General features: G+C 44.6%; 1 protein-coding gene across 2 annotated transcripts in view; it reads left to right on the plus strand.

Moving 5' to 3' along the window:
• The window catches only part of LOC129703182 (chloride channel protein 2-like), a 496,183-nt gene that overhangs the window by 207,516 nt on the left and 269,121 nt on the right, over positions 1-19,546 (plus strand). For both annotated transcript variants that reach the window (XM_055645357.1, XM_055645358.1), the window contains exons 3-4: positions 451-582; positions 8,791-8,919. In XM_055645357.1, coding sequence (XP_055501332.1) covers positions 451-582; positions 8,791-8,919 — 261 coding nt within the window. The remainder of the gene's footprint in view (positions 1-450; positions 583-8,790; positions 8,920-19,546) is intronic.

The raw sequence follows: 19,546 nt of genomic DNA on the forward strand, positions 1-19,546 counted from the left end.
AGCTACTGAACGTGCAGGTTTTAGTTTAGTTTAAAGGTACAGTGCGTAAACTGACCCTTCAGCCCATCGATTTCACACCGACCAGCTATCCCCACACATTAACACGATATTACACACACTAGCAACAATTTACAGTTACGCTGAGCCAATTAATCTACAAATCTGTACGTCTTTGGAATATGGGAGGAAACCGGAGATCCCGGAGAAAATCCATGCGGTCACAGGGAGACCATCAGTCCTTTCATAATTCCGGAAAGACAGCGCCCGTAGTCAGGATTGAACCCGGGTCTGTGACGCTGTAAACTGTGTAAGGGCAGCAACTCTACCGCTGCGCCACCGTGCTGTTTAATAAAAACATTATTACCTATTGCCTAGTTGACAAATGATATCTCAGTCAATGATTACAAATGACCTCATCCATAACAATTGCCTATTTTCTTTTGTCTGCAGTATTGAGCGTGCGATGTCAAACATTCCTTATCTCAAAAGTCGGGGAAGATTGGATTTTCCTGATTTTGCTGGGTTTGTTGATGGCTTTGGTGAGCTGGGCCATGGACTTTGCCATTGCAATGTGCTTGCAAGGTAAGGACACAACATTACTACTGATGGCGAATGAAAGTCATTAAACTCCATAGAAACAACTCCTCTGAAATACGTTGTTGATTTTCCAGCTCAGCTTTTCACAGAACGTAGAACAGTACAGCTCAGGAATGGACCCGTCAGCCCACAATGTTTCTACTATACGTGATGCCTGGTTAAACTGATCTCATCTGCCTGTACATGATCCATATCCCTCTACTTCATGTGCTGATCCAAAAGCCACTATTATATCTGCCTTGAACACCACCCCTGACAATGCGTTCAAGATCCTCACAAAACATGCCCCACACATCTCCATTAAACTTTCCTCCTCTCACCTAATGGCTACGCGCTCTAATGTCAGTCATTTCCTCCCTGGGTAAAAGGTCCTGACTGTCTACTCTATCTATGCCTCTCATAATTGTATTTACATCTATAAAGAGGGTGCCAGAGTGGCGCAGCAGTAGAATTGCTGCCTCACCTTGATCCGGACTACGGGTGCTGTTGGCGTAGAGTTTGTACGTTCTTCCTGGGACTGCATGGGTTTTCTTTGGATTCTCCTGTTTCTTCCCACATTCCAAAGAGGTGCAGGTTTGTAGATTGGCTTCTGGTAATTGTCCTTGAGTATAGGATTGAGCTAGTGTACGGGTGATCATTCTTAACATAGAAACATAGAAATTAGGTGCAGGAGTAGGCCATTCGGCCCTTCGAGCCTGCACCGCCATTCAATATGATCATGGCTGATCATCCAACTCAGTATCCCGTACCTGCCTTCTCTCCATACCCCCTGATCCCCTTAGCCACAAGCTTCTTGGCACGGACACGTCAGCTGAAGGGCCTGTTTCCACGCTGTATCTCCAAACTAAACTAAAGTCTTCCCCCAACCTCCGACATTCCCTGTGGCTCAGCGCTTCAACTCCCCCTCGCATTCCGAATCCGACCTTTCTGTCCTGGGCCTCCTCCATGGCCAGAGTGAACACCACCGTAAATTGGAGGAGCAGCACCTCATATTCCGCTTGGGCAGTCTGCACCCCAGCGGTTTGAACTTTGACTTCTCCAATTTCCAGTAGCCCTTGCTGTCTCCTCTCCTTATCAACTCTCCCTCAGTCATCTGGCTCCTCCTCTTCCCCCCCCCCCCTCCCCCCAAACCCTACATCAGTCTGAAGAAGGGTTTCGGCCCGAAACGTTGCCGATTTCCTTCGGTCCATAGAGGCTGCCTCACCCACTGAGTTTCTCCAGCACTTTTGTCTACAAGTCTATACAACCTCCCTGTAGCTGAAACTCTCTAATTCAGGCAGCATTCAGTGTGAACTGTGTGTAGGATGCTGTGAGAATGCAGGGTGACTTGGACAAGTTGGGGCAGGTTTAATGTGGGTAAATGTGAGGTTATCCACATTGGTGGCAATAAAAGGAAGGCAGATCTGAATGGTGTCAAGTTGGGAAAAGGGGAAGTATAATTGGATCTGGGGGTCCTTGTTCATCAGTCACTGAATGTAAGCATGCAGGTACAGCAGAAAGCGAATGGCATATTGGCCTTCAGAACAAGAGGAGCTGGGTATAAAGGCAAAGAGGTCCTTCTGCAGTTGTACAGGGCCACACCTGGAGTATTGTGTGCAGTTTTGGTCTCCAAATTTGAGGAAGGACATTCTTGCTCTTGTGGGAGTGCAGCGTAGGTTCACAAGGTTAATTCCCGGGAGGGCGGTATATGTTGATAGAATGGAGCGACTGGGCTTGTATACTCTGGAATTTAGAAGGATGAGAGGTGATCTTTTTGAAGCATAATATTAAGGGATTGGACACGCTAGAGGTAGGAAACATGGTCCCGATGTTGGGGGAGTCCAGAACCAAATCTGTGGAATTCTCTGCTGCAGAAGTCAGTGGAGGCCAATTCTCTGGATGCTTTCAAGAGAGAGTTAGATAGAGCTCTTAAAGAAAGCGGAGTCAAGGGATATGGGGAGAAGGCAGGAACGGGGTACTGGTTGTGGATGATCAGCCATGATCACAGTGAATGGTGGTGCTGGCTCGAAGGGCTGAATGGCCTACTCCTGCACCTGTTATCTATTGTCTAAACCTTGCCTGCACCCTCTCCAAAGTCTGCACATCCTTCCTGCAATGCAGCATAACCAAAGTCCTATAAAGCTGCATCATGTATTCCTGCCTCTTGTACTTAATGCCCCTGGCAATGAAGGCAAGCACACCATACGTTTTCTTTACCACCTGACCTACTTGTGCTGCCACCTTCAGTTAGCTATGAACTTGGACTCCAACGTTCTTCTGCACTTCAATGTCATTAAGAAACTGTATACTCTCTCCTTACATTCACCCTCTCAAAGTGCAACACCTCAACCTTGCATGGGTTAAACTCGATCTGCCATTTCTCCACCCATTTATGTAACTGGTCTAAATTCTTCTGTATCTTCTGACAGCCTTCTTCACTGTCCACAATGTCTCCAATGTTGATGTCAGCAGGAAACGGCCTCACCAACCCATCTACATTTATGTCCAGTTCATTTATATCTATCACAAACAGCAGTGTTCCCAGCACAGATCCCTGCGGAACTCCACTGGTCACAGACCTCCAGCCAGAATATCGTCTTTCCACCACAACCCACTTATTTTCTGTGAATGAGCCAGTTCTGAATCCATGCAACCAAGCCATCGTGAATCCCTTATATCTTCTGGACCAGCCTACCATGCTGGGCCGAAGGGCCTGTTTCCATGCTATATCTCTAAAGAAAATCTGTCTCCTTTGTCACCTTGTGAGCATTGAGCATGTGAGTGTTGACACAATGGCCAATAGACAGTAGACAATAGGTGCAGGAGTAGGCCATTTGGCCCTTCGAGCCAGCACTGCCATTCAACGTGATGCTTCCTGTCAGCTCCACGTATGGTTCTGACCTTCCGTCTGGGGTTTTCTACCTCAGATCATTTGCCACTTGTGTACACTCTGGTTTTCTTCCACATGCCAGAGACAAGCTGTGAGGTGAATTGGCCACTGTAAATTACCCCTGATATAGGTAGAGGGCCAGAAATGGGGGGGAAGGAAGGGTCGAGTTGATGGGCTAGTGAGTGAAAATAAGTTATAAGAAAATCTGAAGGGTAATGGGATTGTTTGAATTGTTCTAAGAGTCGGCATATACTGTACCAAGCGAGTTGTAGGGGCACTTTCTGCACCAGCTTTGGTGACAGCATGGAAACAGGCCCTTCGGCCCGTCGTGTCTGCACCGACCAGCGATCACCCCATACACTGGTTCTGTCTTACATGCTGGGGACAATTTAGCTGCAAACCTGCACGTCTTTGGAATATGGCAGGAAACTGGAGCACCCTGAGAAAACTCACGCAGTCACGGGGAAAACGGAAAACTCCGTACAGACAGCACCCGTAGCTAGGAATGAATCTGCCCTGTGTCGTGACAAAAATAAGCAAAATGTGAGAAATCTTTCACCGTGTTGCTTATTCTGTTGATTGCAAGATACCTTTAAGTATTGTGTGAATTCTTCAGTCTGAAGAAGGGTCTCGACCCAAAACGTCACCTATTCCTTCGCTCCATAGATGCTGGCTCTCCCGCTGATATTCTCCAGCATTTTTGTTTGTCTTCTATGTAGTATAAGATCACTTCCTTTCAGGAGGTTAAGGAGTGTGTTCTGTAGAATTCCTCTGGTTAATTGATAAAGATGACCACAAATGGCTGTGGAGACCATGTTATTGGGTATTTTTAACGCAGAAATTAACAGGTTCTTCATTAATAAGGATTTGAAAGGTCACGGGGAGAAGGCAGGAGAATGGGGTTGAGAGGGAAAAGTAGATCAGCCATGATTGAATGGAGCAGCATACACGATGGGCCAAATGGCCTAATCTGCTCCTATGACTTATGTACACAATAGCCACCTAAAATAGGCTCAAAATGTGTCCGCTTTTGAAATTTTGCATAAATCGGGCAATGTTATTAAATGTTTTGAAAATGTTCTGCTTGAATGAGTTTAACTTCAAATGACCCATGCACCACTAAGGTATGTGTAACTTCAGGGTTATGAATAATGTTTTTAAATAATGGCAGTGCAGGAGAAATGAAAATGTCACGTGGAATGTAAAAATGCAATGAGATAATTTCTCTGATTAGGGAGAGCATGACCATTTGTCCGTTGTAGTTATTATAACCTACAAAATTCAACAATTTAATAACTTCATTGCCATTGAAAGAACACATTGGCTCTTATCAGGATGGGGTTATAAAGCTGAAAATCGTGGAAGTGAATGATTTGGGCTGAATCTAAAAATAGAACCTTACTGTCATATTGCAGATGCCGTGAAAATTGGTGGTTATGGATTGCGGGGAAGGACGCAGAAGAGTATAGATCAGAATATTGCAGCTGCTTAAAACATGGTGTATTGTGTACAGTTCAGATCACCACACCATAGAAAACATATGGAGGCTTTGGAGAAGTGTAGAAGGGTGTTAAGGGTGATGCCATTAATTGTATACAGCGCATTCAGAGAGTATTCAGACCACTTCACCTTTTTCCACATTTTGTTACATTACAGCCTTATTCTAAAATGGATTAAATTCATTTTTTTTATCATCAATCTATGCACAATACCCCATAATAAAAAAGTGAAAACAGGTGTTTAGAAATTTAAAGTAATTAAAAATTAAAAAGAAATAACTGAAATATCACATTTACAGAAGTATTCAGACCCTTTACTCAGTACTTTGTTGAGGCACCTTTGGCAGTGATTACAGCCTCAAGACTTCTTGGGTATGACGCTACAAGCTTGGCACACCTGTATTTGGGTCATTTATCCCATTCTTCTCTGCAGATCCTCTCAAGCTCTGTCAGGGTGGATGGGGAGCATCGATGCACAGCTATTTTCAGGCCCCTCCAGAGATGTTCGATCGGGTTCAAGTCCAAGCTCTGGCTGGGCCACTCAAGGACATTCACAAACTTGTCACAAAGCCACTCCTGCGTTGTCTTGGCTGTGTGCTTAGGGATGTTGTCCTGTTGGAAGGTGAACCTCCGCCCCAGTCTGAGGTCCAGAACACTCTGGAGCAGGTTTTCATCAAGGATCTCTCTGTACTTTGCTCCATTCATCTTTCCCTCGATCCTGACTAGTCTCCCAATTTGTTCTGCTGAAAAACATCCCCACAGCATGATACTGCCACCACCATGCTTCACCGTAGGTACGGTATTGGCCAGGTGATGAGCAGTGCCTGGTTTCCTCCAGACATTCTGCTTGACATTCAGGTCAAATAGTTCAATCTTTGTTCCATCAGACCAGAGAATCTTGTTCAGGAGCCTTTTGGCAAACTCCAAGTGGGCTGTCATGTGCCTTTTACTGAGGAGCAGCTTCCATCTGGCCACTCTACCATAAATGCCTGATTGGTGGAGTGCTGCAGATATAGTTGTCCTTCTGGAAGGTCCTCCCATCTCCACAGAGGAACTCTGGAGCTCTGGAGCTCTGGAGAGTGACCATCAGGTTCTTGGTCACCTCCCTGACCAAGGCTCTTCTCCCCCGATTGCTCAGTTTGGCCGAGCGGCCAGTGCTATGAAGAGTCCTGGTGGTTCCTAAGTTCTTCCATTTAAGAATGACGGAGGCAACTGCACTGCAATGCTGCAGAAATTGTGTTATATCCTTCCCCAGATCTGCGTATCCACACAATCCTGTCTCGGATGTCTATGGACAATTCCTTTGTCTTCATGGTTTGGTTTTTGCTCTGACATACACTGCCAACTGTGGGACCTTATATAGACCGTTGTGTGCCATTCCAAATCATGTACAATCAATTTAATTTACCACTGGTGGACTCCAATCAAGTTGTAGAAACATCTCAAGGATTATCAATGGAAACAGGATGGACCGAAGAACAATTTTGAGTGTCATAGCAACGAGTCTGAATACTTATGTAAATGTGATATTTCTTTTTAATTACTTGGCAACAATTTCTAGACACCTGTTTTCACTTCTTCATTCTGAGGTATTATGTGTGGATTGATGATTAAAAACAAAATAATGTATTCAATTTTTAATTAATGCTGTAATGTAACAAAATGTGGAAAAGTGAATACTTTCCTAATGCATTGTACGTATTTTCCTCTTACATTTGACCTCCCAAAGTGCAACACCTCATACTTGCTCGGATGAATCTCCACCTGACATTTCTCCATCCATTTCTGTAGCTGATCTACATACCGTTGTATACCTTGACAGCTTTTAGTTTAGTGCAGTTATACGACGTGAAAACAGGCCCTTCGGCCCACTCAGTCCATGCTGACCAACGATCACCCATACACTAGTTCTATCCTACATACTAGGGGCCATTTACAGAAGCCAATTAACCTATAAACTTGCATGTGGGAGGACGGGATTTAATACAGAGAAACGTGAGGTGTTGCATTTTGGGAAGTCTAACATGGGCAGGACCTACACAGTGAATGGTAGGGCTCTGGGTAGTGTTGTAGAGCTGAGGGATCTAGGAGTACTGGTACATAGTTTGTTGAAAGGGGCATCACAAGTAGATTCGGTGGTCAAAAGGTTTTTCGCATATTGGCCTTCATCAGTCAGAGCATTGAGTATAGAATTTGGGATGTCATGTTGCAGTTGTATGAGATCTTGGTGAGGCCCCATTAAGAGTGTTCAGTTATGGGCACCATGTTATAGGAAAGATGTTGTCAAGCTGGAAATGGCGTTGAGAAGATTTACGAGGATGTTGTCGGGACTCGAGGGCCTGAGCTATAGGGAGAGGTTGTGCAGGATAGGACTATTCCTTGGAATGCAGGAGGATGAGGGGGGATCTTATAGAGGTGTACAAGATCATGGGAGGAATAGATCAGGTAAACGTATAGAGTCTTTTGCCCAGAGTAGGGACTTTGATAACCAGCGGACATAGGTTTAATGTGAGGGGTGTTGGGGGGGGGGAACGAAACATGAGAGATAACCTTTTCACATTAAAGGTGGTGGGTGTATGGAACGAGCTGCCAAACGAGGTAGTTGCGGCAGGTACTATCTCAACGTTTAAGAAACAGTTAATAGGAACATTGATAGGACAAGTTTAGAGGGATATGGACCAAATGCAGGCAGGTGGGACTAGTAGATATAGGTCATGTTGGCTGGTGTGGGTAAGTTGGGCCAAAGTTGGGCCTGTTTCCAAGCTCTAAGACTCTGTGACTCTGTCTGTCTATTTCCTGCCTGTACCTTAGTCGCGACCACCTCACTGTAACTCTTATCCATGAACACTCTCATACCTCGGATAATCCTGAGGTTGTCCTGCTGTTCAAATGTCCCTCCGTTGCTTGAAACAAAGCTACGGTTCAATCCGCTTTCTCTCTCCACTCTCCCGACGGTTTTTCGAAAATCCCTTCCATCCACTCAAAATGGCTGCTGGCCAACTCTAATCGACCTTTGAAGAGGAAACAACAATCTCCCACAGTCCTGCACCTTGCCTGCCAGTTGGATGCCCCATTGCCGTGTCTTTCCTCAGCAGATCAAACGCTTGCCTTGCAAAGGTTTATGTTGAGGAATATATGATTGTTAATCAGGAAAATGAAACATTACAAAAGCAATTGCTGACAAATGACTGGAACAATTTTGTGAAGCGTGTTATAACCATATAACCATATAACAATTACAGCACGGAAACAGGCCATCTCGACCCTACAAGTCCGTGCCGAACAACTTTTTTCCCCTTAGTCCCACCTGCTTGCACTCATACCATAACCCTCCATTCCCTTCTCATCCATATGCCTATCCAATTTATTTTTAAATGATACCAATGAACCTGCCTCCACCACTTCCACTGGAAGCTCATTCCACACCGCCACCACTCTCTGAGTAAAGAAGTTCCACCTCATATTACCCCTAAACTTCTGTCCCTTAATTCTGAAGTCATGTCCTCTTGTTTGAATCTTCCCTATTCTCAAAGGGAAAAGCTTGTCCACATCAACTCTGTCTATCCCTCTCATCATTTTAAAGACCTCTATCAAGTCCCCCCTTAACCTTCTGCGCTCCAGAGAATAAAGATCTAACTTATTCAACCTATCTCTGTGTTAAACAGGGCAGCCAAAATACTTTATTAATGTACAGGTGTTATTGAAATTTCACAAATGTGTTATGCTGATCATCATCTAGCAAGGTAAAGATCAGAATTAAAGATAGCTTATCCATGAATGCATTAAACATGTGTTGAACTTTTGTTTTCCTGCTTGCTTCCATAGCTCAGAAATGGATGTACGGTGGGTTGGGCCACAATGTCTTCCTTCAATACTTAGCCTGGGTGACGTACCCTGTTGTTCTCATAACCTTCTCAGCAGGATTTGTCCAAATCATCGCTCCACAGGCAGTAGGTATGTGCCCACTGATCCAAAATGTTTCATATTACATTATTGATCCCTCCTATTTCCATTGGTTTGCATTCAAGTCAAGTCAAGTCAAGTCAAGTCAAGTTTATTTGTCACATGCACATACGAGATGTGCAGTGAAATGAAAGTGGCAATGTTCGCGGACTTTTGTGCAAAAGACAAACAACAAAGACAATTCACCATCATTTATGGGCAGGAAGGAACTGCAGATGCTGGTTTACACTACAGAAGACACAATATACTGGAGGAACTCAGCCAGTCAGGCAGCATCTCTGGAGAGAGAATGAACGGGCGCCGTTTTGGGTCGAGACCCTTCTTCAGACCAACTTATAAAAAGGTCCAGAGAGGGTAGAAGGCCGTCCAGCAGAGTCCAAGAGGACCGGTGGAGGTGGTAGAAGGGGACATCACTGGGTGGTGAGAACTCCTTCCCATAGAAAAAGGCACAAAGGCGAAGGTCAGAAGAAGGGTCTCAACCCCGAAACATCACCCATTCCTTCTCTCCAGATATGCTGCCTGTCCCGCTGAGTTACTCCAGCATGTTGTGTCTATCATCACCATCATTTATGTGTTGGCCAGTTTTGGTGTAAGGTGGCTGCTCTTGAAGGTTGCATTCAGTTAACTTAAATAGCTCAGAATTTGTGATTAGTGTACAATACATTTTTAAAGAATTAGAATCCTTTGATCTAATGTAAAGTCAGGGGACAAGTGGAGAGAATATGTAGTGGTATGGCAGGAGGCAAAGAAGGATTGTTGGATTGAATTGCACCTATTTTAATGTGGGGGGGGGGGGTTGGTGGCTTGATGGGTAAGGTGGTGGGACAAGGGCATGGATATGGTGGGATGTTTTAGCCATTACAGAATCCAGGGCGGCACGGTGGCGCAGCCGTAAAGTTGCTGCCTTACAGCGAATACAGCACCGGAGACCCGGGTTCGATCCTGACTACGGGCGCTGTCTTTATGGAGTTTGTACGTTCTCCCCCTGACCTGCATAGGTTTTTTCCGAGATCTTCGGTTTCCTCCCACACTCCAAAGACATACAGGTTTGTAGGTTAATTGGCTTGGTAAATGTAAAAAATTGCCCCTAGTGTAGGTATGTTACAAAACCTACCTGAATCGTCATTGGGAATCTGCCCTCAGCCATGGCCGCGATTTTGGCGCTGTTTGGAGGGGGCGGGTTTAAAACGCGATTTTTACTATGCTGTTCTAATCGCAGATGTTCAGCCTAGTAAATCATTAACGAAAAATCGCTGCAAGACCCGGTCGCAAAAGGTATTATTAGTTTTATAGGCCTCGAATAATAGTTATAATAATTTTAAAATGACTATCTCACTCCGCAACCTCTCGCAGCCCCAGGGTTTCATAAAGCAAACAATTAAAGGTATGTACCTTATTTTTTCATTAAATGGGGCATGTATATAACCCTGTAATTAAAGTTATCTATAGCGAGTAGTTCATTTTGGGCTTTTTATATCCCGCAGTATTTTCCTCGGCATTTGAGGGCACTAATCCAGCACGATGTCAACGTTCTAAACCAGCGCGTTCACATGAACCCACTAGAAAGCCGATTTAAATGGGCATTTATTTACAGCAATTGAACACTAAATTCCTTCCATTTGGCCTATAAATTAATGTAAATTAGATATAAAAATCATGTTATATTGTGAATTATTTGTGAATAATCTTTGGACACTTAGGCTATTTAAAAATGTTAATCTTTCCTTAAGAAATGGGCTTTTGACTGTCCAAGATCACAGCTTTTTTGTAATGTCCATTGAAAATCAATAGGGAACAAGATGCTAATTTCCGACAATGAAAATGGCCATAACTTTTTTAATAGTTGAGATATGAAAGTGAATTTGGTGTCAAATTAAACTTATTGTTATGCTTTATCTGATGGGATAAATTGCAGACTTGATTTTTAAAATCTCAAAATTTTGTAACATTGCTACCTAGTGGGTATAGGATAGTGTTAATGTGCGGGGATCGCTGTTCGGCGTGGACCCGGTGGGAAGAAAGGGCCTGATTCTGCGCTGTATCTCTAAAACTAAACTAAACTAAAAATCTGTCTAATCTGAAAAATCTGGAATGACAGTACTGGCAGGTTACATAGATAGAGTTACATAGAAAATAGGTGCAGGAGGAGGCCATTCCGCCCTTCGAGCCAGCACCGCCATTCATTGTGATCATGGCTGATCGGCCCCAATCAATAACCTGTGCCTGCCTTCTCCCCATAGCCCTTGATTCCACTAGCCCCTAGAGCTCTATCTAACTCCCTCTTAAATCCATCCAGTGACTTGGCCCCCACTGCCCTCTGTGGCAGGGAATTCCACAAATTCACAACTCTCTGGGTGAAAAAGTTTTTTCTCACCTCAGTCTTAAATGAACTCCCCTTTATTCTAAGACTGTGGCCCCGGGTTCTGGACTCGCCCAACATTGGGAGCATTTTTCCTGCATCTAGCTTGTCCAGTCCTTTTATAATTTTATATGTTTCTATAAGATGCCCCCTCATCCTTCTAAACTCCAGTGAATACAAGCCTAGTCTTTTCAATCTTTCCTCATATGACAGTCCCACCATCCCAGGGATCAATCTCGGTTGATGTTCCAGGGTACAGATGCTAAAGGAAAGACATAGATGGCAGTAAACGAGAAGGGGGTGTTGGTTTATTGAGTAAGGAGGATGTCACAACAGTGGTCTGGGATGACATTACTGATGGTTCATCCACTGAGGCTGTATGGGTGGAGCTGAGAGATAAGAAAGGCATGGTCACCTAGTTGGGAGTGTACTGCAGCCCCCCAAATAGTCCACTGGAATTAGAAGAGCAAATGTGCCAGGAGATTGCAGGCAGATGTAGGATTAATACGTTATTAGAATAGGGGATTTTAACTTTTCCAATATAAATTGGGACTGTCATAGTGCAAAAGGGTTAGTTGGGATGGAATTTGTCAATGTGTTCAGGAAAGTTTCCCCAAGTAATCAGGTAATATGTAGAAGGCCCTACAAGGGAGAGGGCAAGGCTTGACCCACACTGGGGAAATTGGGAAGCACAAGTGACTGATGTGTTCGTGGGTGAGCACTATGGGACCAACCACACTGTTCCATTAGCTTTAACATAGTTATGGTTAAAGACAGAGCAGACTCGCATGTCTGAATTGGGGCAAGGCGACTATGATCATATTAGACAGGAACTTGGTCAAGTTGATTGCAGTAGATTGGTTGCAGCGAAGGAATGTCATGAAAGTGGGATGCTTTTAAAAGTGTGATGACAGACTAGAGATCAGGGCATGCATGTTCCTGCTAGAGTGAAGGACAAGGCAGGTGGGTGTAAGGAAGCCAGGATGACAAGAGAAATTGTGGCTCTGGTCAGGAAAAAGGAGGAGACATGTGTTATGTATTCGGGATGCTTAGCTCACTTGAATAAAGGCTCGGACATGGGAGTAATCTTACCATATAACCATATAACCATATAACAATTACAGCACGGAAACAGGCCATCTCGGCCCTACAAGTCCGTGCCGACACAACTTTTTTCCCTTAGTCCCACCTGCCTGCACTCATACCATAACCCTCCATTCCCTTCTCATCCATATGCCTATCCAATTTATTTTTAAATGATACCAACGAACCTGCCTCCACCACTTCCACTGGAAGCTCATTCCACACCGCTACCACTCTGCACTGGAGACCCGACCTTTTTCTCGTCGGGTTTCCGTTGTCGTTGAGGCCGTAACGAGGAGCGGCCTCCAACAGGAGGAAGCCGGGGACTCAGGTGCTACTCACCGTCGCCGTCGCGGGGCTGGCCGAGACCGGAGCGGTTGCTGCTGCTGCTGCTGCTGCTGAGTCGGAGGCTGCTGCTGAGTCGGAGGCTGCTGCTGAGTCGGAGGCTGCTGCTGAGTCGGAGGCTGCTGCTGCGGGTCTGCGGACAGCGGCACCAGGAGCCCACGGCTCCCTGGAGAGAGACCGCTTTTCGGGGCTCCTGCAACGGAGAATTCTCCCGCCCGAGTTGCGGGGTCGAAGAGCTCCTGGAGCAGGGCCTAACATCATTGCCCCGCGCGGCTGGAACGGCTGCGGGACTTTACGAGCGCACACCAGGGGCTCCAACACCAAGACCCGGTGTGCGACCTCGCACCACCCGGCGTGGCTTCAATGGCCGCGGGACAATCGCCATCGCCAGCGGGGGCCTTGACTTTGACTCTGACATCGGGGGGGGGGGAGAGTGCAGTGGAGAGATAAGTTTTTTTTTTGGCCTTCCATCACAGCTATGTGATGGATGTTTATGTAAAATTGTAATTATGTTGTGTCTGGGTCTATTTGTCTGTAATGTATGGCTGCAGAAACGGCATTTCGTTTGGACCTCTAGGGGTCCAAATGACAATTAAATTGACTCTTGACTCTTGACTCTCTGAGTAAAGAAGTTCCACCTCATGTTACCCCTAAACTTCAGTCCCTTAATTCTGAAGTCATGTCCTCTTGTTTGAATCTTCCCTATTCTCAAAGGGAAAAGCTTGTCCACATCAACTCTGTCTATCCCTCTCATCATTTTAAAGACCTCTATCGTCCCCCCCTTAACCTTCTGCGCAGAATAAAGACCTTACAAGCTTCTTTACTACAGGATGCCACCTTGAGTCTCCCCGCACATGCGTACTTGCACAACATATGACAAGACACTAATTACATATGCTAATTACATATGCTAATTATCACATATCTAACTCCTCCCCCTTTAACTTAGAGGCAGGTAACACTATTTCTATTACCTACATAACAACATGGGACAAGTATAGGCAGATGGGAGCAAGTGTATCCCTGGAGGAGATACTTAAGAAGGAAAACAGGAAGCAGTAGATAGCTGTCAGATAATATTAAGGAAAAAACTGAGATGTGATGTACATTATGGGGAAGATGGTAACTAGAGAGAGAATAAGACCTGTCAGAAACCAAAGCGGACATCTCTGTGGAACCGCAGGAGGTGGGCAAGGTCTTCAATTAGTATATCCTCTGTTTCTACTGCGGAGAAAGACATAAAGACTGGGAATAGACACAAAATGCTGGAGTAACTCAGCGGGACAGGCAGCATCTCTGGAGAGAAGGAATGGGTGACGTTTTGGGTTGAGAACTTTCTTCTGAGAGACAGGGGAGAGGGAGGCAAGATATGGAGGGGTACAAGGAGCATATAAGGCATTAAAACAACAGATCAAACAAGGCAAACAATGATCAAAATGTAGAATGGCTCATTGTTGGATGAGGGGAAGGTGACAACGAGACACACAAACAGTAACATTAATCAGGAGGGCAGTGGAACTAGTAGAACTAGGACGGGGGAGGGATGGAGAGAGAGGGGGAAAGCAATGGTTACTTGAAGTTAGAGAAATCAGTATTCATACTACTGGGATGTAAGCTGCCCAAGTGAGGTGCTGTTCCTCCAATATGCATTGGGCCTCACTCTGACAATGGAGGGGGCCCAGAGCACAAAGGTTAGTGTGGGAATGGGTAGGGGTGTGAATGTGTTTGGTAATCGGGAGCTCACATAGGCTCAGTCAATGGAAATACCTTGTGGACAGTCAGTATTATAGTCAAGGAGGTTTATATTGCGTATGAAGGTAGACAAATCTCCCAGACTTGATTGGATATATCCAAGGACATTGTGTGGAGCAGTGTCTTGGCTGAGATATATGAATCATCATTAGATATGGGTGAGTTGCTGGAGTGGGACTAATGTTGTGCCTCTACTTAAGAAGGGCTGCAAGGACAAGCCTGGAAGCTCTGGAACAGTGTACCTATAATCTGTGTTCAGAAAGTTACGAGTGAGTATGCTCATGGATAAGATATACATGCATTTAGAGCAACAGGGCTGATTATGAATAGTCAGCTTGGTTGTGTACGTGGGAGGTCGTGTCACAAACCTGATTGTGTTTTTTGAAGAAGGAACCAAAAAAGCTGATGAGGGCAAACATTGTCCGGGTATCAGCGAGGCATTTGACAAGGTTCCGCATGGTAGGTTGCTCTGAAAGTTACATCGCATGGGATCCAGGGAGAGATGGCTGAATGGACAGATAATTGGCCTCAGGGAAGGAAACAGAGGGTAATAGAGGGTGGTTGTTTTTTGACTGGAGGTCTGTGACTAGTGGTGTGCCTCAGGGATCAGTGCTGGACACATTTTGGTTTGTGGTCTATATCAGTGATTAGGATGAGAATGTGCAACGTATGATGAGTACATTTGCCTGTAGTCAGGATCGATCCTGGTCTCTGGTGCTGTGAGGCAGAGGCTCCACCACTGTGCCACCCATTCCATTGTCCAAATTCCACTTCAGGTAAATGCATTGGATTCAAGTCATATAATTTTTAATTTGGCATTTGAGTTTGTCTATGATATATTACTAGAGGGTCTGAGCTATTGGGAGAGGTGAGTAAGCTGGGACTCTATTCCTTGGAGCACAGGAGAATGAGGTGTGATCTTATAGAGGTGTATAAAATCATGAGAGAAATAGATCGGGTAGATGCACAGAGTAAGGGAATCGAGGACCAGAGGACACAGGTTTAAGGTGATGGGGGCAAATATTTAGTAGGAATTTGAGGGGTAACTTTTTCACACACAAAGGTTGGTGGGTGTATGGAACACACTGCCAGAGGAGGTAGTTGAGGCAAGGACTGTTCCAATGTTTAAGAGACAATTAGACAGTTACATGGATAGGACAGGTTTAGAGGGATGCAGGCAGGTGGGACTAATGTAGCTGGGACATGTTGACCGGTGTGGGCAGGTTGTATTGAAGGGCCTGTTTCCACACTGTATCACTCTCTATATTTCATCCGGGGAGACCGTTTGGTGTTGAATCAACTGGTTTTGTATTTACTGCAGGCAGTTAATGAGGCAAAGCCTGCTCGGCAACAAAAAGACACGGATGCTAATTATGTTGCTGACACACACCACAAAGTCGTTGCAAATTATTCTTGGACATTATTCCATTTTTGTTGCACTTTGTTGGTTCATTTATTTCAAATGCACAGGCCATGTTGTTTTCTTGCTGTTGTGACAGAGTATGCCTGATGAACAGTAGCAACCCAAGGCCTTGTTCAAATTAAGTCATAGTAATCCCATTCGGAAAATAAATGAAATTGAATCGTAATAATGCAGTTTATCTGGCTTGTACTGTAACGGTTAGATTAGCAAAGGTTCTGTGGCTTTCTATATTTACAAAATAACTGAGTTTTTAGCCTGTTGTACAGGATGGCACTGCAAATTAACTGTACAGGAAGGAACCGCAGATGCTGGTTTACACCGAAGATAGACACAAAATGCTGGAGTAACTGGCGGCACCTGACATAATCTCTGGAGAGAAGGAATCGGTGAGGTTTTGGGTCGAGATCCTTCTTCAGACTGATCCGTAGTCTGAAGAATGTAAGTTCAGATGAAAGTTCAGTCCGAAGAAAGGTCTCGACCTGATATGTCATCCATTCCTTCTCTCCAGAGATGCTGCCTGTCCCACTGAGCTACTGAGAATTAACTGCTCAATGACGTGGCAGGAATAAATCAAAGGCATTCCATTAAATTGGACAACTCGAGCTAAAAAGGAGAGCTTGGAAATATGAAATTAAAGCAGAAAAGAACTGCAAATGTCCCTGTTCAATTAGTAGAAAGGGCACCAGGATGATGCAGTTCCTTATAGGAACCGAGAATTAAGAGCAGAGCTGAAATGTCATAACCTGATATTTTTACTTAATTGATGCTAGCTGATATGATGCTCTGTTTTGCACTTGTGATTGCATGTTGTACTCATTTATTTTTTGATGGTACAGGATGTTGTCAATGTCCTTTGATGCACTTATGTTTATTTTTTTGCTGTAGCGGTTTTTCTATTTATTTCGACACTATTCTGTTGGATGTAGTGCAAAAGATGCACGCATAGCAAATCATTCTGATTACTATTTCCATAAACCTTAGGTACGCTGGAAAATTGCTTAGTTTTCTAAAAAATGTACCGAGTGAAACTTGGTTTTCAGAAGTAATGATGTCCGCAAAATATTCTGCAAGGTGAAAGAGAAAGTGCCAGAGTGCCTGAACTCAGCATATTTCGTGATGGGGTGGATAAGGGACTCAACAGGAAATTAGTAATTTTTGAAATGTATTTACTATCGCAGAGCAGGAAAGGTAGCAGCCACTTTGAGCAGTGTCACACTGCACAAAAACTGGCTCTTCAGCGCTACTTGTCCTTGCCCCATCTAAGCTAGGACATGTCCAAATATCTGGTAAATGTTGTGATATTACTTGCCTCAACTACCTCCTCCAGCAGCCTGTTCCATTTACCCTCCACCGTCTGTGTTCAAATGTTACCCCTCAGGTTCCTATTAAATCTTTCCCCTCTCAACTTAAATCTATGGTCTCGAGTTCTTGTTTCTCCCATCCTCGAAAAAAGATTCTATCTATTCCCCACCTGATTTTATACACCTCTATGAGATCACCGCCTCAGCCCCCTGCACTTCAAGAAATAAAGGTCTTGCCTGTCCACCGGCCAACATGTCCCAGCTACATTAGTCCCTGTAGCTCCAGTCCTCGAGTCCTGGCAGCATCCTCGTAAATCATCTCTGCACTCTCTCCAGCTTAATGGCATCTTTCCTACTGCAGGAAGTTCAAAATAGGCAATAGGCAATAAACAATAGGTGCAGGAGTAGGCCATTCGGCCCTTCAAGCCAGCACCGCCATTCAATGTGATCATGGCTGATCATCCACAATCAGTACCCCGTTTCTGCCCTCTCCCCATATCCCCTGACTCCGCTATTTTTAAGAGTTCTATCTAACTCTCTCTTGAAAGCATCCAGAGAACCTGTCCCCACCTGAAGCAGAGAATTCCACACTCACAACTCTCTGTGTGAAAAAACGTATTTCCTCATCTCCATTCTAAATGGTTTAACCCTTATTCCTAAACTGTGGCCCCTGATTCTGGACTCCCCCAACATAGGGAACATGTATCCTGCCTCTAGCGCGTCCAAACCTTTTCATAATCATATATGTTTCTATAAGATACCCTCTCATCCTTCTAAATTCCAGAGTGTACAAGCCCAGCCGCTCCATTCTATCAACATCTGGGGAACTAACCTTGTAAACCTACGCTGCACTCCCTCAATAGCAAGAATGTCCTTCCTCAAATTTGACACAAACCACCACAGGACAATTGTGATTAAGGTGGTGCAAAATTTTTAGCGCTATCTTGTACCATTTTGGCATAGTTCAGGGATCACATTCACATGCGTAGAAACAAACAAGATGAGGGTTTTAGTAAAAGATGATAGATAGATAGATAGATAGATAGATAGATAGATAGACAGATAGACAGACAGACAGACAGACAGACAGACAGACAGACAGACCAAACACAGGCAGGTGGTACTAGTGTAGATGGGGCATCTTGGACAGCATGGACAATTTGGGCCGCAGGGACTGTTTCAACCAGCATCTGCAGTATCTTCCTACACTTCTGTATGACCTGGAAGAATTTTCCCTATTATACTGAAAGCTTTATTAAAGAATCCTATAAAGTCCAAAACAATTTTAGAATAAAACCTATTGTTCCAGAATCCCCCCCCCCCCCATACACATTGCAATATCCTATATCCTGTTATCGTGACATTTGTTCACTCAGATACAATACAGCCGTAAAAATAACGTACTGTAACAAATACACAAACATTCAATAATGCAGTGAAATTCTTGGCTTGCAATAAGCCAAGAGCTTCAGCTGTCTATAGCTTGCCAAGCCCAAAGCCCATGTGCAAACCATGCTTGCCAAACACCACTTCCACCACTGCCAGCATGATTAGGCCAACAGCATTAGTCCTTTCTACTGCATTTTTTTTGCACTAAAATGAGTTGCAGAGGGATTGGTCCTAGTTCCTATGCTACCAATGCATTCAGTTTCAGGACTAATTTAAATCAAAAGCTTTGCATGAAACTGGCATTTCAAATAGCATGAAGTGATATTTGAGTGTAGCCTCACCTTAAAAACAACCCTCTGCTGTACAAAGGATTTGCCACTTTCACTGTCCAGCTTGTTAAATGTTTCTGCACCTCCACTATCCACTGTCCATACAAAACACATCAATGGAAATGATACCCATATGCACACCCTGTTACCTTAGCTCACTTCCTCAGTGCAGCTTTGCAGCAACTTTAACTGTTATTTCCACCGTGATCCAATAGGTTTCTCTAACTTCAAGTAACCCTGTCATCCCCTCTCTCCGTCCCACCCCCACCCAGGTGGTTGTACCAGCTTCAAAGTTGTCTTCAAAGCCATCCCCCAGCCTTCGGGCTCCTCCTCCTTTTCCCTTTCCCCCACCCACCCCCCGCCCCCGATCAGTCTGAAGAAGGGTTTCAGCCCGAAACGTTGCCATTTCCTTTCATAGATGTCTTGTTGAGTTTCTCCAGCTTGTTTGTACCTTCAAAGTTGTCTTGAGTTTCATTGTCTGTAACTTGTTTTCACCTAACAATGGCCCGTTTCCTTTATCATCATTACTTTTTTGCATATCTTTCATTCATTTGTTCTATATCTCTCTATATCACTGTCTATATCTCCTGTTTCCCTTTCCCCTGACGTCCAGTCTGAAGAAGGGTCTCGGCCCGAA

This window comes from Leucoraja erinacea, chromosome 14 (genome assembly GCF_028641065.1).
Source record: "Leucoraja erinacea ecotype New England chromosome 14, Leri_hhj_1, whole genome shotgun sequence".
Taxonomy (NCBI): Eukaryota; Metazoa; Chordata; class Chondrichthyes; order Rajiformes; family Rajidae; genus Leucoraja; species Leucoraja erinaceus.